At 56.7% G+C, this 21,450-nt stretch overlaps 1 protein-coding gene across 1 annotated transcript in view; it reads left to right on the top strand.

The window, feature by feature from the left end:
- Positions 1-1,111: 1,111 nt before the first annotated feature.
- The window catches only part of KCNK9 (potassium two pore domain channel subfamily K member 9), a 43,347-nt gene continuing 23,008 nt past the window's right edge, over positions 1,112-21,450 (top strand). The window contains exon 1 of the mRNA XM_049773963.1: positions 1,112-1,394. Coding sequence (XP_049629920.1) covers positions 1,112-1,394 — 283 coding nt within the window. The remainder of the gene's footprint in view (positions 1,395-21,450) is intronic.

The raw sequence follows: 21,450 nt of genomic DNA, 5'->3' as shown, positions 1-21,450 counted from the left end.
CCGGCTCGGGGGAGACCCACCGGGGAGGCCCTTGCGGACCGCACCCCGCAGAGAGGCGGCGCCTGGCCGGGCGGCTGGGCTGACACGCGAGCGAGCGCGCCAGGTGGCCGGCGGGGCCGCGGGGACCCCGAGAGCCGCGGAGCGCCCTCCTCTCCTCTCCTGTCCTCTCCTCTCCTCTCCTGTCCACGCCACTCCCGCCGCCCGCTGCCCGCTGTCCTGTCCATCTCGCGGCTCTGCGCGCCCCGCCGTGCCCAAAGCAGGCGTCTCCAGCGCTCGGGCCCGCGTGGAGCTGCGCCCCGCACCCCGCCTCCGCGTGCGCCCCGCACCTCGCCGGCGGGCAGGGGCACCGGGCGGGCGGCGGGAGGCTGCGGGAGGGAGGGAGGGAGGGAGGCGAGGCGAGGCCCGGCCTCGCGCAGCCCGGCTCCCGCCCCCTGCGGTCCTCCCGCGCGCGCGCACACACGCACACACGGGCAGACACGCGCACACACACACACACACACACACACACACACACACGCACACTCGGCCTCGGGCTCCCTCCGGCGCGCACGCACGCAGCCCGCGCCCCGGGCCGGCCGCCTCCCGGTTCGCCCGGAGCCCCGCGCGGCTCATGCGCCCGCGCCCGCGCCCTGCCCGCAGCTCGGCTCGGCCCGCGGGACCGCGCCCGCCGCCCCCCTCCGGGCCGCCGCTCGGCAAAGTTTCGCGGGGCGCGCGCCTCCCGCAGGGGCGGCCGCCCGTGCATGGCCCCGCGCGACGGGGCGCGCCGCTCCGAGCGTCCCCGGCTCCCGCACGCCCGGGCGCGGCGCTCCCGCGGCCCCGGGGGCCCCCCCGGCCCGCCCGCCCCGCGCCGCCCCGCCGCCGCCGCTGCGGGCAGCCCGGAGGCGGCGGCGGCGGCGGAGAGGGAGCGGGAGAGGGAGAGGGAGACGGAGAAGGCGCGGGCGACGGCCAGGGCGACGTCCAGGGCGCCGGCCAGGGCGACGGCCAGGGCGACGGCCAGGGCGACGTCCAGGGCGCCGGCCAGGGCGACGGCCAGGGCGACGGCCAGGGCGCGGGCCCCGGGGGCGAGCTCGCGGCGGGACATGCCCCCCGCGCCGGCGCCCAGCTGGCGGCCATGAAGAGGCAGAACGTGCGGACCCTGTCCCTCATCGTCTGCACCTTCACCTACCTGCTGGTGGGCGCCGCCGTGTTCGACGCGCTCGAGTCGGACCACGAGATGCGCGAGGAGGAGAAGCTGCGGGCCGAGGAGCGGAGGCTGCGGGGCAAGTACAACATCAGCCGCCAGGACTACCGGCAGCTGGAGCTCGTCATCCTGCAGTCCGAGCCGCACCGCGCCGGCGTGCAGTGGAGGTTCGCCGGCTCCTTCTACTTCGCCATCACCGTCATCACCACCATCGGTAGGTCGGGGCCGGGGTCGGAGCGGGAGGTGCCCGCCGCCCCCCTGCCCCGCGTCCCTCCCGCGCCCCTCGGACCTCCCCGGCGCGGAGCCCGGAGCGTGGAGGCGCCACTTTCCTCCCCAAAGAAAGAGTGTGTGCGGAGCGCCAAGAATAGCCTCTCCGAGCGGACTCCTACCCACCCACCCACCCAGCCAGCCAGCCAGCCACCCACCCACCGCTCGCTGCCTGGAGCGCACGGCCCCCCACTCCCTGGACCCCCCGGACTTGCACTCACTGCCTCTCCGCCACTTTGGAGAGAGAGGGCCGGGCTGGCCCCAGGGACCCGGAGACACCCCCTCTTCCCGAGGTGGCCTCGCAGGAAGAGGCCCCGGCCCTGCCAGCCTGCCTGCCTGCCTGCCTGCCTTCCCAAGAGAGAGCCCCGCTTTTAGCTCCTGTTGCTGTGTGTGATTCTGGAGCCTGGATGTGCCCCCCCATCTCCTCCCCCAGAGTTTGTTCGAGGGCGTCTGTCGCGCGGGGAGGGGACGGGCCTAGGAAGGAGGCAAGTCCGGGATCCCATCTACAGGGAGGTAAGACAGGAGCTGTGCGAGCAGATTGTGTAGAAATCAGGATCGAAGCTATCCTAGGGACAGAGTTGGGTGAGCCCGCTCTTGGAGTGGTTTTGTGTGTGTGTGTGTGTGTGTGTGTGTGTGTGTGTGATGGAGAGCTCATCCCCGTGGTGCCAGGGACACCATTCTGCCAGCAAAAGGCCTAGATGGCGTCCAGGGTGGGAAGCCCATGACAGCACCCAGACCCGACCTGTGGGACCCGGTACCAGTGCGTGCAGCAGATGTCCTGCGTGTGAGCCAGCACCAGGCGTGATGGTGGCCGGTGATTGGCAACTTGTCCCTGGCACCTGCCCTCCATGGCCACAACACATCTCCTCGGGCTCTGGGAGGCTGTGGTGTTGGTGGGGGTGCTGGTTCTCTCTGCCCTCCGCCCCTCCCATCTTTTTCTTGTTTGCCCAAGTGCACCAGGCCAGGCCTGGCAGCTGCCTCCTCTGGGCCCCGTGGGTCCCCTGCCTGCCTCACTTCTGGAGACCTGTTCACGTCCCCCACTGTGCTTTCCCTTTGTCTGGGGAGCTGTGTGTGTGTGTGTGTGTGTGTGTGTGTGTGTGTGTGTGTGTGTGTGTGTGTGTGCTGGGAAACAGGCTTTCTCAGTGCCATATGCAACAGGAAGCTGAGCACAGGACGGCCTGTCTCCCCCAGCTCACTTGGAAAGACTTTTGAAGGGAGTCATCTTGTCTGAGATATTTCATTCATCCCTAAAAGGTTTTATTTTTATTTTTTTGGCTTGGGGAAGGAAAGGGCCCTTCTGTTGCTTTATAATCAGCCTGGCTCTATCTGGCCAGAGCCCTTGGTCTAGTGGCCACTTGGGGTCAGGGAGGTCCCCTGGGCAGGTGTGCAGGGGGCAGAAGGGCAGCTTCCTCTCTCTCCAGTTGAGAGTCCCCTGGGACCCTCTGCTGGAAGGGACCACTAGCAGACAGGGCCCTGCAGTTAGAGGGACCCCTGAATGCTTTGGTGGCCCACGGGCCTTGGGTGTCAACACACGGGAGTGAACTGGAGTTAGAACCCAGCAGGGATGGGGTGAGGGGATCCCATCCATCCAAAAAACAAAACCACTGGGCCCAATGAAGTTATTCTGCGGCAAGTTTTGGGGTTCTGAGTGGTCACTCTAGGGCTGTGAAGATCAAGGGAAGCAACACCTGGGAAAATGATTTTTGGGGGGAGCTTGGAAGAGCACCCACAGCTGCTATTTTGTGAGACATGGCAGGACAGAGGCTGTGTGTGTGTGTGTGTGTGTGTGTGTGTGTGTGTGTGTGTGGGTGGTGGTGACGGTGTAGCCTAGCCCACTGGAAGGTATTCGGGAACATTTCGTTGTCCCAAGCCGGCTTTACGTCCTTCAGAGGTATGAATTCAGACTTGTGTGGGGGCTGGTTCTAGGCTCTGCGCCCCCAGTCTCCCACCCTGACAAGTGAGAGCCCCGAGATTTACAGGCAGCAAAACCCCTTTCTAGTTCATTCTGTTTGTTTGCTTCCTTTTTTTTTTTAATATAAATGCAAATGAAGGTACTCTCAGGTCTAGAACAAAAAAATAACACCAGCCCCGTCTAGCCTCCCCGCCCCCCCCCAATTGTTTCCTCCTGTACATGACATTAATGAGTCCTGTTCCGTTTTCTGGACCTGTGATTTCTCTGGCTCACGGTCCCCGTGGGCTGCCCACTTCTTTTCGGAGCTGCAGCGAGTGGGTGGGACCCAGCTCCGTCCGCTAATGAACGAGACTTCCCAGATGCAGTTATTTCCCGGCTCCGTGAGATGGATTTTCTACACGTACCGGACGGGCGGCTCTGCTGGGCATCGGTGGTGGTGCCTTTAATCAAAGACCCTGAAGTCTCGCACACCAGCTTCTCCTAGCTCTGGGGTACTGAGTCACCCCTGCCACTGTCCCCAGAGGGGTAACTCTGTCCAGGGGGCTTGTAGGAGCAGGTGTGATGAATTCTTTCCCCCTTGGTGCTGCTTTCTGCTTCCAAGACTGGTTGCCACTTGTAGATGCCTTTGCTTGTAAAGGATGTGAAGTCTGCATTTGTGGGTGACAGGAGCCCCCCAAGTCCCCTTGGGGGCTTGGGAGGCGAGTTTTTCTGCATATGGGGGCAGGAGGGTGGACAATCCGCCTGCTCTCCACTTCCTAAGCGGGTAGGTAGTGCTGTGAGGGCTTGGTTTGAATTTTCTTGTGGAAATCAGGTCTGGCTGGCTGGGTACGGGCTTTCGTCCTGGTTTTCCACCTCCTGATAGTTAATGTTTGCAGGCCCCAAGTCTAGACACCCCATTAGCTGCTCCTCTAGCCTCCAGAGTGCCCAGAGACTCCTTTTTGGGGTTCTGAAGCTGCATGATTGCTGCTTTTTTGGGTAGGGACTGTGCTGGGCATGGGGGCCCTGTCTTCAGGGCTGGAAGGTAGGAGGGAAGCTGTGTCTCCATCTCTGGGGATGGCAGGTGCAGCACAGGCAGGGGGACCTGGCCCTGAGTCGGGGTGGTGGCCTTGAGAATCCAGAGATGCGTTACACAGTGGAAGTTGGTTGGGGCTGGTCGGGGCTGGTCTAAGCTGGCTGGTAGTGGGGACTTGCTCTTGTTCCAGACCCCCCCCCCACTGCCCCAACACTCACATGCACGCACACACACACACACACACACACACACACACACACACACACACACAGGAACACAAAGGTCCCTCCCCACTCTGTCAATATAACAGAAATTGGACATTTTTCCAATAGGGTAACATTTTCCATTTTTCCTGGCATGCCGGGGTGCCATGTGGGGTGCCTGGTCTGCTCCTAGCTGCACCCCTCCCCCACCCCTGGCCTCTGCAGCTCTGGAGATGGTCTAGATGACAAGATAAGGCCTGGCTTTGAAGCTGGAGGGAAGCTGCAAACCCCAGAGCTGGGACAGATCAGCCCAGGTCACCTGCCAGCCCACGGTCCCACCAAATGGCCTTTTGCATCTCCTGGACTTGCCTGGTCACCACTTCCCTGGCAGGTGCAGGTGGCAATCGGGTGGTTCTGCCCGGGCTGAGCTGGGCCGCTGCTCCCCAGCCCTATGTCATTCCAGGCCTCTGTGAACCGACACAGCTGGCTGGTGCCCGAGCAACCAAGGGCTCCTGCAGAAGCCTCCTCCCCGGCGGGTTGGGCCAGTGCTGGCCACTGCTGAGCAGCTCCTACTGGCCTTGGACTTGGCCTTAGGGGCTGGCAAAGGATGTTTTCTGGGAGCCCGGTGGAATATTCCATCTGGCCCGGCTGCCTGGGAGGTTGGGGTGCCGGGAGGCTTCTGGTGGCTGTGTGTGTGGGGTGCAGGGCCAGAGAGGCTGCTTTCCTGCCCCAGACCACATGGCTGACCCGGGCCTCTGAGGGGACGCCAGGCTGAGAGGTGGCTGTCAGGGGCAGTAGCTGGGTCTAGATTGTCTCTAGTACTGTACCATGTTCATACCTTCACTCACCTGTCCCACCTACATTCAGGCCTCAGAGCTCCTGTGTTCACACCTTGACCGACTTACCCCACACCTCTCTTCATACCTCCACTTGCTTACTCTCCCTGCTCTGAGTTTTCCCTGTACTGCGTACTCAGCCTCCATTCACCCTCCACCTGATCTTTCCTATATACATCTGTCCACCAACCTCACACCTACATACTGTCCATCCGTTCACGTGCCCACAATGTGCTCAGCCCTCTACCATGTATCCCTGTCCCCCTCCCCTTCACGTTCATGGTCATCTGCCCTAGCCATTCCTATCTGTCCGCCCACGCACTCACTGACCTGTCCATGGTGCATCCTTCCCTCCCTTCTTCCACAGTCAGTGCATCGCACCCCCCCCCCCCCGGGGCCCACCGTTCCCTAGTCTATCCGTCACTTGTCCCTCCTTGTCTGTCCCTCCCTGAGCACTCACTCTCTTTTCCACTCACCCGCATGCCCACTCCCCATGCCCTGTTTGATGAGGGGTGCCATGGGACATGACAGGCACAATGCCGCTCCTCGCTGCATCTCAGTAGGTCAGTCCCTCACTGAGGGGCCTCTTTGGCTTTCATTCTGGCCTCATCTTCTGGCTACCAAATGCTCACTCACCCAACCCCAAACACTTTGGATTTTCAAGTACCTACCCTTTACATTGTTTTTCGGGCCACACACAACAGCACTCAGGGGTTACTCCTGGCTGGCTTGGGGGACCCTATGGGACACTGGGGATTGAACTTTAGGTCGGTCACATGCAAAGCAAATGCTCTTCTTACTGTGCTATCACTCCGATCTCTCCCTTTCGAAGGGTGGACAGTTTCTAGAAGGTTCCTGAGGGGGTGCCAGATTTTGTGGTTGGAAAAGTGGAACTTGAGGGGTCCATCCCAGGATAGGAGAGTGAACTCTGTGGAGTTTGAGTGTAGGTGTCTCTGCAGGGGTCCTCGTGGGGCCTGATGGACTGGGCAGGGACAGTGAGTTCTCGCCCAGGCTCTACCTTCCGAGTTGAACAGCCGCCTTGTCAGGCTTTGGGACTCTGGAGACAGGTCTGGGCCCTTGGACCCTTCTCTGCCAATATCCCCTGTAAGCTGGTTCTTCTTGAAGCCTCTTTCATCTGGGCATGAGGCTCTGGGGAGAGTTGAGCATCACCTTGTCTGGGTGCTGTGCTTCTGTTATGTGACCATCAGCCAGTAGCCCCTGCCCTCGACCTGGTACCAGGCTCCTCTGAGCAGCATCTATCTCGGATCTGTGAGAGCTGAGTGCAGGTCCTGACACCGATTTGGGAGATGGCACAGTATTATGAGCCCAGAGAAGCAGGCTTGGCCCATGGGAAAACGTGCTGTGGTGTGAATAGATGAGGTAATTGGGCACCTCTCAGGGTGCTGCCCACTGGTGGCACTGGGGACTGTGGGTTCTAGCCAGTTTCCTAGCGGGTTCTATTTCAGGTCCTTGAAGTGAGTCAGCCAGGCCCTATCTAGTGGCCGAGCCTGGCCATAGAACAGCCACTTGACGGGTGTGCATAGGCCTCGCCCTCCGCAGTCTCCTTGTCTGCGACAAGGGGCCACGGATCTTGGCATCTGTGGTCTTGCGAGTGCTGGAGGAGAATACTGTATTAGCGTCTGTGCTTTGGAGTTTGATGCCGAGACCACTAGGAAGAGGCCATGTGGCCCCCCACTGTGCGCTCTGAAGACCCTACACACAGCTTCTCAGCTCTGATATACACCCTGTGCCCTTCCCAGCCAAGGTGCCCTCCGCCACCTGATGGAGGGACTGCAGATACCCACCCACCTCTGGGCAGCGCCTTAGAGGTGCATTTGCTTTGGAGGTTCACTGAAGGAGACTTTGGGGGCTCTGGGACTCCTGAGCCTCCTACATGGCTCAGAGTACACCCAACACTGAGCCCCACAGAGAGTGCTCAAGCCAAGTGGGGGAGCCCTGGAACCCCATGTCCGTTGCTTGGGAAGCTCCCCCTGTACTTCGTCAGGCAGGTCTATCTGTCTCCCACCCTGTTCCCGCTTCAGGGCATAGTGCCCTCCACCCCCATAGCTCAGCTGGGTCCTAGGTGTGCCTAGGACAGCTGTCGGAGCATGGATTCCCCCTAATGACTGGGATATGGGGCGACAGTGGCGAAGGGGGGCCGCTGCAGAGTCTCAGAGCTGACATGTTGGTTTTAGAGGGTGAAGGCAGAGCAGACCCATCGGAATGGGGGAGTGTCTCACTGCCTGGCTGACACATGGGTCCTCAGTGACCAGATAGTCCCTGTGATGTGGACAGGTCCTAGCAACCCTACCAAGGCTCTGCCCCGGTGCCCTCCCTTTGCCCTTCCTGCTTCTTCCCTGCAAGTCTTCCTGCAAGTCTGTGGCTTCCTGGTGCTGCTGGGGTACAGACATCACCTCTGAGCCTGTCTGGATATGGTGGAGGTAAGCCTGTGGGAATCTGTTCTCCAGGGAGCACTTTGCCTGGTTCTCCCGTGGTCTTGTCCTTTCTCCATATACCCCAAGGTGTATAGACACCTGTGCTGTGGGAGGGGACAGCTATAGCAATTCTCTCTCTGTCTCTGTCTCTGTCTCTGTGTCTCTGTCTCTGTCTCTGTCTCTGTCTCTCTCTCTCTCTCTCTCTCTCTCTCTCTCTCTCTCTCTCTCGGAACATAGGCAGATGGGCACTGAAAGCATTTCCTATCCTCTTGAGTGTTTCACCCAGTGAATCCGCATCTTCCCCAGCATCCTCTACTGATGTTCCCTTTCTGGCCACTCACAGATGCTCTATAAAACCCCAATATGGAGTCTACTTTTCTTTTCCTTTCGATAACTTTTTTTGGGGCCACACCCAGTAATGCTCAGGGCTTCTTCCTAGCTCTGTACTCAGGGACACTCTTGGTGGGGTTCACAGGGACACTCAGATACTGCGGGGTCTGTGCTCGTGCTGGTCAGGACCCCAAGAGTCAGTCGCTGTTCCTTCTGACCTTCTTTCTGTACTGGGTGGCAAGTGGTGTGTAAAGAATTACCCACCAATGTAGAGCCTGAGCTCTTCCAAGGCACAGCAGGAGGCCAGGGCAGATAACCTCATCTCTGTGCTTGTGGCCGTGCGCGTTGCTTTTTCCCTATGGCAGGCTCTCTCTTCTGTTGTCACGGCCCTGGGCTGGCCTGCTCGTTCTGCATTGGTCTGGTCAGACAGGCAGCTGCCCCCCTCTGCTTGCCTTTACCTTTCTTTCTTTCTTTCTTTCTTTCTTTCTTTCTTTCTTTCTTTCTTTCTTTCTTTCTTTCTTTCTTTCTTTCTTTCTTTCTTTCTTTCTTTCTTTCTTTCTTTCTTTCTTTCTTTCTTTCTTTCTTTCTTTCTTTCTTTCTTTCTTTCTTTCTTTCTTTCTTTCTTTCTTTCTTTCTCTCTTTCTCTCCTCTCTGTCTCTCTGTCGCTCTGTCTCTCTCTCTCTCTCTCTCTGGCCACACCCAATGGTGCTCAGGGCTTACTTCTGGCTCTGTGCTAAGAAATTACTCCTGCTGGTACTCAGGGGACCACACGGGATGCTGGGGATTGAACCTGTGTCAGTTGCATGCAAGGCAAACAGCCTCCCCGCTGTGCTTTCACTCCAGCCCTATGTTTTTTGTTTTTGTTTTTTTGTTTGTTTGTTTGTTTTATTTTGGGGTCACAGCCAGCAGCGCTCAGGGGTTACTCCTGGCTCTGTGCTTAGAAATCGCTCAAGCTGGCAGGCACGGGGACTGTATGGGATGCCGGCATTCGAACCACGGTCCGTCCTGGATTGGCTGTGTGCAAGGCAAACACCCTACTGCTGTGCTATCTCTCCAGCCCACCTGTCTTTTGAATTCGATTAGTCTCTTTTTCTGTGGCTTGTGAATGACTCCTTTGGCGGATGCTCCCCAGTGTTTGCAAAGATCCCTCATCTTTCTTGCGGTATGCGGAGTTAACTGCTGCATCGAATAGCAAATCTGGCACGTCACAATGTAGGAGCCGCAGGCTTGAGTCTAGGGGCGTGGCTGGATGCTCAGTTTTGTGGTGTAGAACTTCCTTTCCCTGTGTCCCCACTTGCCACCCCCTGTGTGTGTGTATCCCCATCTCTGATGTTACAGTCTCATTGCGAGGAAATGAAGACTCTGGGATAGAACTTTGGGAGTTGCGGTTGAATCCTGAGAGCTAGCAATGAATATCTGGAAATAACACGTGGATGCCACTTTGGAAGGCTCTTACTCTGCTGGCCCTGGGAGGCTTGGGCCAGCGACCGCTTCAGGCCATGGATTCTGCCCCTTAAGTGTGAAGGCAGCCTGTGTTCATGTTTTGATTTTTGGGCCTTACTCAGTGGCATTCAGTGGTGACTCCTGGCTCTGTGCTCAGAAATCACTCTGGCAGGCTTGGGTGGCCATTTGGGATGCTGGAGATCGAATCCGGGCCTGTCCTCAATCAGCAGCATGCAAGGCAAACACCCTTCTACAGTGCCATCGCTCTGACTTCCCTGTGTTCATCTTAAACCCTGAGTGGAGGTGGTGATGGCCTAGAGGAAGCTTTAGTCACTGTATCACCCTATTCTCTGCTCTGCACCACTCTTATAGGCTCAGGGGCTCCTGTCACACCCACCCCCACCGCAGCAGCTTTTAGGATAGTGACATCCATTGTAGTTCTTTGACTTCGTGCTTGGTGATGTTGGAGTGAGCATTGGGAGGAACCCCACACGCATTTGTCTGGGCTTTGAGTTTGGAGCCATTGTCTAGAAAAGTTGTGAAGGAGCAGCAAGTCCTTGTCACTTTGCATCAAGGTGAAAGTCGTGAAATTTTCCTAAACGTGGATTACATGCAATCTATTATGCTGAGTGAAATAAGTCAGAGGGAGAGAGATAGACACAGAATAGTCTCTCTCATCTATGGGTTTTAAGAAAAGTGAAAGACATTTTTGCAATGATTCTCAGAGACAAACAGGAGGGCTGGAAGGTCCAGCTCACGGCATGAAGCTCACCACAAAGAGTGGTGAGTGCAGTTAGAGAAATAAATACACTGACAACTATCAGAACAATGGGAATGAATGAGGGAAGTGGAAAGTCTGTCTAGAGTACAGGTGGGGTGGGGTGGGGAGGAGAGAGTTTTGGGACAGTGGTGATGGGAACTTTGCACTGGGAAGCGGGGCGGGTATTCTTTACATGACTGAAACCCAACTACAATTATATTTGTAATCAAGGAGTTTAAATAAAGATATTAATAAAGAAATAAATCTTAATAATAAAAAAAGACCTGTCTGTGGCTCCATCTCCAGACTCCCCAGGTGGCCAGGAAGCACCGATGTCCAGGTGAGGGGCTGGCTCTATGCACTTGTGGCGTGGGACTGATGGAGGCAGATCTGGCAGTTTTCTCTGCTCAGGGCAATTGTCAAAGTCTTATTCGTGACCAACTTGGGGGATGATGCGTCAGGTGGGGCCAAGTGTGTCGATGTAGTGAACAGAATTAGAGGGGAACCAGGCACTGCAGACCTGGTGCTGCTGGCCTCTTAGTTCTTTGCTTCTGCTTGGGCCGGAGAGCCCTGGAGACGGAGCAATAGCAGGGAGGCCATTTGCCTTGTATATAGCTGACCCAGGTTCAACCCCTGGCATCCCATATGGTCTCTTTTATTTACTTATTTTTAGGAGGGGTTTTGGGCCACACCCAGCAGCAGTCAGGGGTTATTCCTGGCTCTGTGCTCAGCAATTGCTTCTGGCAGGTTCGGGTGACCATATGGGATGGTGGGAATTGAACTGGGGTTGACCGTGTTCAAGGCACACGCCTACTACTGTGCTCTTGCTCCGGCCCCCCATATCGTCCTTGAGCACCACTGGTATAATAAGGCCATTAACACCACCAGGTGTGACCCCAAAACAAAAAAACAACAAAACGAAAAGCTGTGTGTGGCCTGAGGCCTGTCAGACAGCCTTCCTGTTCTGGGCTTCTGATGTTTCTAAAATTGGGATTAATGATAGTAATAGTGAGAATAGCCACTTGGGAGCAAGTGAAAGATTTAGTTGGCATTTGCATCCTGAGCTGTGAAAATAACAAATGGTGGAGGTGGACCATAGTACAGCAGGGAAGTGGCTTGCCTTGCATGTGGCTGACCCAGGTTCGATTCCCCCAATCCTGTCAGGAGTGATACCTGAGCACAGAGCCAGGAATAAGCCCTGAGCACCACCGGGTGGGGCCCCCCTCTCCCCTCCAAAAAAATCCTAAAACAAACAAACAAAAAACCCCAACAAAACCCAAATGTTGAAATGGTTCACCCTCTGTAATCACATCTAACACGTACTTTTGTTATTTAACATTTCATTGTACGCTTTCTTTGTAGGGCAATGATTACTTTTTGCAGAGTCCCACAGATATCTAGCAAGAACATTTCTCTCTCCGTGTGCATAATGTCCTATACAGAATGGTACAGAATGGTTACATCAAACCCAATTGTTATGTTATTTAAATCCTTTGCAAAGACTGGAAACCAGTGATTACTGGCCAAATGGGACCTCACACATGTAGACGAGGCAGTCAGTGCTTTGCATGATCATTATTTGGTTAACTTCGTGTCTCCAAACTCAGCTTGTGCTGAGTCTGGCTTACCGAGATCCCTTCAGGGTTTAACTGGCTCTCCTCAGGCTGACTTCTGGGACTGGCCAGGCAATGATGGAGACTGTGCCCTTTCTTCATAATTACATCGTCACCAGGGGCTGGAGAGGCAGTACAGAGGTAAGGCACTTGCGTAGCAAGCAGCTGATATGGATTCAATCCCCATCAAAACACCCCTGTGTTTAAATAAAGATATTAATTTTAAAAAAAGAAATAAGTACACTAGCAACTAGCACAGCAATGTTAAAGAATGAGGGAAGTAGAATGCCTGTCTTGAATACAGGCAGGGGTGAGGGAGAAAAGCCCCCAAAACATCTCTGAGCACAGCCAGGAGTGATCCTTGAGCACAGTTAGAGTCCCTCCCTCCCATAGTTCCAGGATAGTCAGTTCATAATCATCATTTCATCTAACAGTATTTCTTCTGCCTATAATTTCCGAGGGAGGTCCCTTGGAACGAGTCTGTCATTGTCTTCCCTCAGGCTTGTCAGTGTCTATACTTCGGATCACTCACTGCGACTTTTTGCTTCCTGCATTTTGGAGCTGTGTGGTCAGATGCACAAATGTTCATGTTGTTTCTGCTTGGTGGATGGAAGTTTGCAACTGACAAGTTTGCCAAAATCTTTTGTCTTTGATACTTTTGTGGATCCCTTTTTTGGGATACTTGTCTTTGATGCTTTCTGCTTATGTCCATTCCCTCCTATCAGCTCTGCTGCTCGCTTTTATTAGCATTTGCTATATATACACATATATATTCATGTTTCTGCTTATTTTTATTCATTCTCAGAAGACTTTGACATAATTTCTTTTATTTATTTTTTCTTTTTTTGGTCACACCGGCAGTGCTCAGGGGTTACTCCTGGCTCCAGGCTCAGAAATTGCTCCTGGCAGGCTGGGGGGACCATATGGGACGCCGGGATTTGAACCAATGACCTTCTGCATGAAAGGCAAATGCCTTACCTCCATGCCATCTCTTCGGCCCCTTGACATAGTTTCTAACAAAAGGCATAAAAACAAGACAGCAAGCAAGTCAGGCTGGGTGCCCCAAGGGAGAGTCTCCTGGACATTTCCTGGCATGGGGGGCTGTGATGGCTGCTCAGATTTCCAAAAAAGAAGTGTGAGGCATATTAAGGGTGTGAGTGTTGGTCTGGGGGCCCCTGGGGACTTCTCTTGGGGTGCTGGCATTTATGCTGTTGATCAGGGCCCCCCTGGCAGGAGTAAGATGTGAGAGGCCCGAATAGTCCAGGGGCCCAGACCCGTTTCCTGGGCGCCCTGCCCCAAACAGCAGCCTCTGTCTCATTGGCCGGGACTCCCTCACGTGGCCTTGAAAGGTACCTGAAAGGAGCGGTGTGGCCTTGGCTCCAGAACCTGAGTTGCCCCAATAGATGCCCTGGACCTTGCAGCCCCCACTGTTCTCACCCTGTGGGGACCCCTGAGTCATCACAGTGGGCAGTTTCACGGTCCAGTATGGTTCTAGCACCACATGTCCTATTGGGGGCATTATTGGGGCAGCTGCAGGATCCTCATACCTGCAGCTTAGGGTACATTCCCAGCTGCAGGGAGTAATGGAAGTGGAGATGGGGAGAGATGGGGGATGTGTGATGGGCAGAGTGGTGCACCACAGCTCTGCTCCTATGTAGGTTACTTAGCCTTCCTTGCTTCCCAGATCACCTAATCCTCAAGCTGCTCTCTCCTGGGAAGCGGGGACCCTTCAAAGGCAGGTTATGGTGTGTCCTTCCTCTTGCATCCTCCCCCTGCATCTCGGGCAGCCTCCCCCATCAGCTAGGACATTGACCCTCTGGATGGTTGGGACCGTCTCCCCAATGCAGTTGCCCTTCTTGCCCTCTATCCTTGGTGACCCTCCCAGCTCTGAAAAGGGGCATCAGCTGGGCGTGTAGGGACACATGTGCAACGCTTGGCTCCCTGGGGATGAGCTTAGCGCCATCTGTTAAAGGGCTGGCCATTGGCAGCAGCTGTACATGTGTGTGTGTTTATAAATGCATGCGTACATGTGTATGTCTATCATGGATGTGTATACATGTGAGTACATGCAAGCACATGGCCCACCCTCTTGGAAGTGCTGGGGAGGCCATGAGGATGCATGATGTCACGTTGATGCAGAGGGTCATGCTGAGTTCTCCACTCTAGAACTTTGACTCACCCCCTAGCTAACTGGCCTCGCTGTCAGCCCTGCACTCAGCTCACACATTTGCCTCGGAGGGCACATCCCTAGCTCTCTGCAACCCAAACACTAAGAAGCCCACCAAGGCTCCCCTTCAGAGCGAGTGTCTATGCACTCCTTTAAGGGCTCATCACTGGGCTCAGTCCCTTGCAACCCTGTGACCAGGCCATCTCGGGACCCACCCTCTTCACAGAGGAGAGATGCCGGCATGTGGCTTGCAGAGTGCATTGACAGAGCCATGTCCTTTCTTACTGCTCTGGAATATGCTTCAGCCTGGCACCAAGGCTTGTCCCTGAAAAAGTCTCTGCATTGGGGTAGCTGCTTTTGCAAGAAGTGGAACTGGAGTCTGGCTGGAGGGGCCCAGAGGGAGGCCCAACTCCTCCCACGGCCCCTCGCTGCACCCCTCATCCCCGACATCTCCTCCAGTGCTTGCTGACTCGGCTGCTTTTCCTACGGATTCTGGGGCACCCACGGGGCCAGGCCTGCTCCAGGGACAGGAGCAGGCAGGACTTGCTCTGCCATCTCAGCAGCAGCATTAGCATCTGCGCCCACTCCTGGGACTAGGAGTTGCCCAGGCTGTTTCCCCGGGCAAGACAAAGGTCACCTTAGAAAGGGGGTGCCCACCCTCGGGTCAGCTGCCTTCCCCCTGCAGGGTGATTTCCACTCTTGGGCCCCAGGCTGGAGCCCCACCTTTGTCCAGTCATGTCTGTGCTCAGTTTCCATGAAGTGGGGCCTGTAACAGTGCCCCGCCACTGAGTGTTGGGGGTGAGCCTGAGTGGGCACAGAGTAACCCCTCTTCCTGGATCCCCGGAGTAGACTCGCTGTGCCCACCTATAAACCAGGCAGGGTGGCGTTTGAACTCTGCAGACTAGGGTTGGTCTTAGTGTGACTTTGGGGTCCTGGTCTGTGTCTTTAGGGAGCAGGAGGCTGATATCCATGTGCTTGGATTCAAACATGTGGGTATGAAGAGCTGGGACCATGTATAAATTGGAGCCAAGGACTCATGAGCTCTGTGACTAGGGCCACACTCTGATGGGATGTTCAGGGATGAGACCCCCATAATGGCATTCAGCTGATGCCCCACCACTGAGGACAGCAGGTCACCTGTTTGAGGGTGTACAGGCTCTGGGCACATACGGCTTACCCTCAAACAGGGCTCCTGGGGCAACAGGATAGATGCAGAGTTGGGGTAAAGTGGTGCCAGTGGAAGAACCCATGAGTAGGATATGCCCACTATTTGTGGGGAAGGATCAGGGACCCAGCTAGAGAATTAGGGTGAAGATGTTGTCCTGTTTTTTTTTTTTGGGAGGGGTGAGGGATGTATTCTAGGCTACTTTAGTCTAAGTTTGACTTTCTCAAGTTCAGGACCTTTAGAATCGAGATGGGTGCAGGGGGGAGACATGCACATCCCAGACCTGTGACCCCAATTGAAATCCTGCAAGTAGCCGCAGGTGAGGGGGCTGCAAGCCAAGGGAAGTCAGGCAGTGACGGGTGCCACAGCCTTCACCCCTTCCTCAGGAGAGCATGGTGGAGAGCATGGGGAAGAAGTGACACCCCAGGATGAGCTGGCTTGGAAAACTGTTCTTTCCTCTGGCCACTCTCGTCTGGAGCTGTGCAGGACTTGAGGGCCTGGGAAGGGCTACTGCAGACCTTGAGGGGGGTTACCCTTTGGGGGAGTTGAGGGGGGCTGGGAGGCAGGAGGGTGTCATTGCTCCCAGTGCCCTGGCTTCTACACTCTGGGCAGTAGCAATGCCTGTGGAAAGAGCTACTGCTCTGTGGGTCCTTGGGCATAGCTCCCAGTGCCCGGGATGTGGGGGAGATGAGGACACAGGGAAGGGGAAGTACCTGGGGACCCGGCCACATGCCTCAGGAAGGCTCAGCCAGGCCCCTAGTCCCTCCCTTATGCAGGTCCCTCTTTTTGTGTATGATAAGGGCCTCACTTCCCCCGTTAGGAACTTGGTCTGTGTCCCCCTACAAAACCCCAGGTTTGTGTCCTGCCCTAGACCTGTGTGAACTGGCCACCACCTTCGCCTCTCTGGGCTATTTTCTCCACTGTAGGTGTCTCCCCATTTGAGGACCCTTCATCCTTCCCCCAGCCTCCCTCTCCCTGGTTGCCCAGGGAGGTGTCAGTGCTGTACTCTCATATCAGGGTCAGGGGTACTGTCCCAGGCCCCCCTGGCCACTCTGACATGTCCAGTAGTCGGCCCCTTCTGGGGGACCAAGGCTGCAGGCAGCCTGAGCTCTAACTCCTGAGGTGGCTTTTGGAAACAGCGAGTGCATCCTGGGTTTCCCTGGAGGCCGGTGTAGACTGGGCTGGTGTTGTGTGGGTGTAGACGCTGACTCAGCTTCGAGTTGCTGGAACCCACTTGAAGCCGGGCCAGACCAGCCGCAGCTCCCTGCGGAGCCAACAGCCCTCGCTCTGCTGAGGAATGGGGTGCAGACGCCTTGGAGCAAGAGCGGAATGGAGTGGAAGGGCCAGGACCCGAGTCCAAGGTGCCCACAGGCTCAGAAGGGCCTGGGGGAGCTGGGGGAGCCCCCGGGGACAGGAGCAGGATCAGGGAGATGGGAAGGGAACCTGTGGTGGGCCAAAAGCCCTCAGAGCCCGAGTCGGTGGCCTCTCACGGGGGCACCAAGAAACCTGGGTAGGTGCAGGAGGGGGCAGGTATAGAGAGGGCTGAGGGTGTCACAGGAGCATCGATTTTGTGGGGTACCCCTTCTGTGTTGGCGACACTGCTGACAGGTTCCCACCCTTTGAGCCCGAGCCCAGAAGGTCTTGCGTGGAGAGGGCAGCACCCTCAAGGGAGCCTTTGGGTCTTCTAGCAGCCCCTACCAGATTGGATCCTTGTTCTCAACCCCCAAGGAGCTTCCCGAAGAGGATGTCTTATTTTGGGGAGCAGCTGGTTCTGCTTGGTTCTAATTCTGCCTGGTTCTCTGGCTTGGAACCCCCCAAATCTGCTCTCAGCTGAGTTAGTGGGAGGGCCAGCTCTGGGGTGCTGGGAAGGCCAAGCAGGTGGAGACCAGCTGAGTCTCCCTTGACTTTGCAGCCCCTCCCCCCCCTGCAGGGTGGACAGTGACTCTCACTCTCTGTGCTTGGCTCGGTAAAGGTCTAGGGGAGCCAGACTTGGGGGGACTGACACAGTCATTGCTGACCTAGGGGATGGGATGTCAGCAAAGGCTGCAATATTCTTGGGGTTTCCGGTCTGAGGGCTCGTGTCCAAGTGGGCAAAGCTTTGCACTGAGTTCAGCTGGAAAAAGATCAGTGAGGAAGTTTCTGAGCGTTCAAGGAGATAACAGACCGAGGCAAGAGACAGAAGCAGGGTTGTTCATGGTGCAGGGGCCCCCAGAGGAACCACCTGCGGACATCTTTGTGTTGGGAATAGCTGGGGGGCTCTTTCTCACCTAGACCTGCCTTGGCAAACACCCCTACATCTCAGAAAGCTGAACTCATTCGTCCAGGGCACTGTGGCTTCTACCACCCGAGACTCCTCTTTTCAGAGCTGGCCAGTGAGGACCGAGCATCTGTCAATGGCCAGGCTCCCAACTGGAGAGTCTCCTTCCCGCCCATGTGCCTTTGGCCAGTGCAGTCATGTGATGCCACGTGCAGAGGCCTCTGGGAAATGACCTGTAGCTGTGTGACCAAGAGGCACCTGGGGAAGATGGATGGTCAGGGTTGGAGAAAGCTTCTGAGAGAAGTTCAGGCTGACTCTGTCTGTAGAAAGGTGTTGGAAGTAGATGGGAAGTGGGATGTAGCGCCTGGAGTTTGGGGAAGATGAGATGAGATGAGATGAGATGAGGGATGGGGTGGGGTGGATGTAAGGGCGTGTGTGAAGCTTCCAAGATACTCCAAGTTCCTTCCAAGTTTCAAGTTTCTTCAACTCCCAGCTGCCCCCTTTGTCCCCTCCCCTCCCCTCTCCTCCCCTCCCCTCCCCTCCTCTCCCCTCCCCTCCTCCCACCTCCCCTCCCCTCCTCTCCTCTCCCCTCCCCTCCTCTCACCTTACCTCCCCCTCCTCTCCTCTCCCCTCCCCTCCTCTCACCTCCTCTCCTCTCCCCATCCCCTCCCCTCCTCTCCCTCTCCCCTCCCCTCCTCTCACCTCCTCTCCTTTCCCCTCCCCTCCTCTCCTCTCCCCTCCCCTCCTCTCACCTCCTCTCCTCTCCCCTCCCTTCCTCCCCTCTCCCCTCCCCTCCTCTCCTCTCCCCTCCTCTCCTCTCCCCTCCTCTCCTCTCCCCTCCTCTCCTCTCCTCTCCCCTCCCCTCCGCTTCTCTCCTCTCCCCTCCCCTCTTCTCCTCTCCCCTCCCCTCCTCTCCCCTCCCCTCCTCTCCCCTCCTCTCCTCTCCTCTCCCCTCCCCTCCCTTCCTCTCTCCTTCCTCTCCTCTCCCCTCCCATCCTCTCTCCTTCCTCTCCTCTCCCCTCCCTTCCTCTCTTCTCCCCTCCCCACCCCTTCCCTCTCCTCCTCTCCTCTTCTCCTTCCTTTCCCCTCTCCCTCCACTTCCTTCCTCTTCTCTCTGGGTGCCAGCTGGACATCTCAGGATGAGGCTGAGTCCCGTCTATGAGCACCACAGTTAGGGAGGACTAACGAGGTTCCTCCTCCTGGGGCGCCTGGCTCTGGGCGACCTAGCCCTCCCACCTGGTGCTGTGCCCAGCCCTGGTCAGCTCCACGGCTACAAACGAATGTCATTGAGGAGGGTGCCTATGTCTCCCTGAGCTGAGGCACACCTCTTGAGGGTTTCCTCAAAGGAGTCTGGTGTGATTGCATTTCCAGTAGGTCGGGCCCCGGGGTCTCCCCCAACCCTCCTACAGGCCTGTTCCCCTCCAGGGGAACTGCTGCTTTGGGAGGTAAAATCGGTCAGGCTAGGGGTGTTTGGGGACATTCAGCCATGGCACCCTCAGCTGCGGAGGGTGGTGTGTCCCATCCAGTGTGTCCTGTGCACAAAGCTGACGCACATTTCTCCAGCCTGGTCACCTGCAAAGCTCTGTAGCTGACAGTCCAGTCTGGAAGCACTGGCTGGTGTTTGCAGGTCAGCTCACAAAGGAGCCAAAATTCAGGCGAAAGATGAGGCACCCCTGTCAGCTTTGACCTGTACCACCTTCAGGCTTCCTGTCTTGGGCCACGAGCTTTCTTTTGGGGGGGAGGGGGCTACACCTGAAAGTGCTCAGGGGTTACTCCTGGCTCTATACTCAGGAATCACTCCTGTCAGCCTCAGGGAACCATATGGGGCGCCACAGATCGAATCTGGGTTGGCCGTGTATAAGGCAAACACCCTCCCCACAATGCTACCACCTCGGCCCCAATGCAAGCTTTCTCTTTTTTGTAGTGAGACACTTCTGGGCTGCCTTGTGACATGCATTCCTCGTGTGCTCCTGGCTTCTGGCATGGCACATGCGTGTGCAGACAGATGTTTGCGTGCCAAGTACGGTGTGTGGCCTAGCCACAGGTGTGTGCATCTAACTCCAGTATATGTCCCCACCCCACTTTGTGCTGTTTGCTTTTAGCACAGATGAATATGTGCAGCCAACTCAGGGGCCATCAGAACATGGCTGTGACCTCCAAAGATCTGGCTCCAGGTCCCCCCACACTAGGCCACTGCATCTCTCACTGCTTTTCGGGCTCTGCACCACTCCTGGGTTAGGTTTAGGGTGCGTTTCTGCTGGGTATTTGTCCTGGTTCCTGGTGCTTATAGAGGCTTCTCTCTGCTGCTCGCCTGCCCCTCCCTCTGCAGGATGCTCTGCTGGGGAGGAGGGGGGACCCCAGCTGCTTGTCTGCCGCGTCCCCTCTCCTAGTTTGCTGCCCCTGAGTCTTGAGAATTCCACATCCTGACGGTGCTTGATGTGAGAGAGCAGCAGGTGGGTGCCCTGTGGGGGCCGTGTCCTGAAGCACACCACCACCCCCCCCCCCCGCCAGCAGAACCCTCTGGGCTGTTGCCATGGGGACGGTGTGTTGGGATCTATTTCGGGGCGTTTCCTAGTGTGAGGCTGACATTGCCTGTGCGGGCTGTGGGGCTTTTCTGAGTTTGTCCCTCCACCTCTCCCAAGAGGATCTGGACCAGTCACTGCCTTGGCTCCAAAATGCAGCATCGCCCAGACCCTCAGCCACAAGCCCCAGGGGAGGGGGGCAGGTTCCCAGTGAGGAGGACCCCCCAGCAGAGGGGGCTGTGTACTAGGTCCTGGAACCTTCACTCTGTCGGCCCTCTTTCTTCCCTGGAGGAGGAGCTAGGGTGTTTAGCCAGTGCAGATGCCATCCACTGATTGCGAAGTCTCAGGGCAGATCTGTTGTTAAATCCTGACTCTACGGAATGAAAGGCTGAACTAGATAGTCCCAGGCAGGGCTGTCACGGGCAGACTAGGGTCCTGCTGTGAAGGGGGGCACAGAGCCAAGAGTTTGGGTGTGGCCTGAAGTGCCAGAGAGGGCCCCCCTTGGTGGGCTGAGCTAGCCAGGCTGCGGGGAGCTTCCAAGAATTGCCTCTTGAGGGCTGAAAAATGTCCAGTGTGGGCTGGGGGATGGGAAACTTTTAAACCCCATGTGCAGGGGACCAGAGAGATGGCCCAATGGGTAGGGCACTTGCCTTGCATGCTACGGACCAGGCTTCAATCCCTGGCACTCATAGGTCTCCCGAGCCCTGCCAGGAGTGATGCCAGGTGTGACCCCAAAACAAAAACCAAACTAGGCCGGAGCAATAACACACTGGGGGAGAGCGTTTGCCATGTATGCCGCTGATCCGGGTTTGATCCCTGGCATCCCATAGGGTTTCTTCAGCACCACCACGAATAATTCCTGAGTGTGGATCTAGGAGTAACCTGAGTGCATTTGGGTGTGGCTCAGAAAAACAAAAACAACAAACACCAAATCAGACCACATTTGGTGCAGACCCCAGGCTGGCTTCCAGACCACCACCCCAACCCTGCTCTCCACAGTCCACCACTTAAAAACACACAGACCCGGAGGTGCTTGTCCTTAGCTTAGGAGGTCTCTGACACTGGCCTTCCAGTAACTTTGGGGTTTCCCATTCATGGAACCCGGACCTGTAGCTGGAGACAGAACTCCAGACAGAGCTTTAGGCTCTGGGCTTGGGGATCTCACAGTTCTGAACTCATTCCATCTTCTCCAGAGATTGGTGGTGCTTTGACTCAGGCCCTCAGGGACTCTGTGGGGGTCCTGTCTGTGGGGTGTGGACCCTGGTTAAGCGTCAGGCTTGCCCGGATGTGATCCTCAAGTGGGTGTAGGGGTCCTGGGCCCCAGGTTTTCCAGGCAGCGTCTGTTCTG

The sequence above is a fragment of the Suncus etruscus genome, chromosome 5, assembly GCF_024139225.1.
Source record: "Suncus etruscus isolate mSunEtr1 chromosome 5, mSunEtr1.pri.cur, whole genome shotgun sequence".
Classification (NCBI taxonomy): domain Eukaryota; kingdom Metazoa; phylum Chordata; class Mammalia; order Eulipotyphla; family Soricidae; genus Suncus; species Suncus etruscus.
Note: the sequence above shows the minus strand (reverse complement) of the source record. Positions and strands in the feature narration are given on the sequence as shown.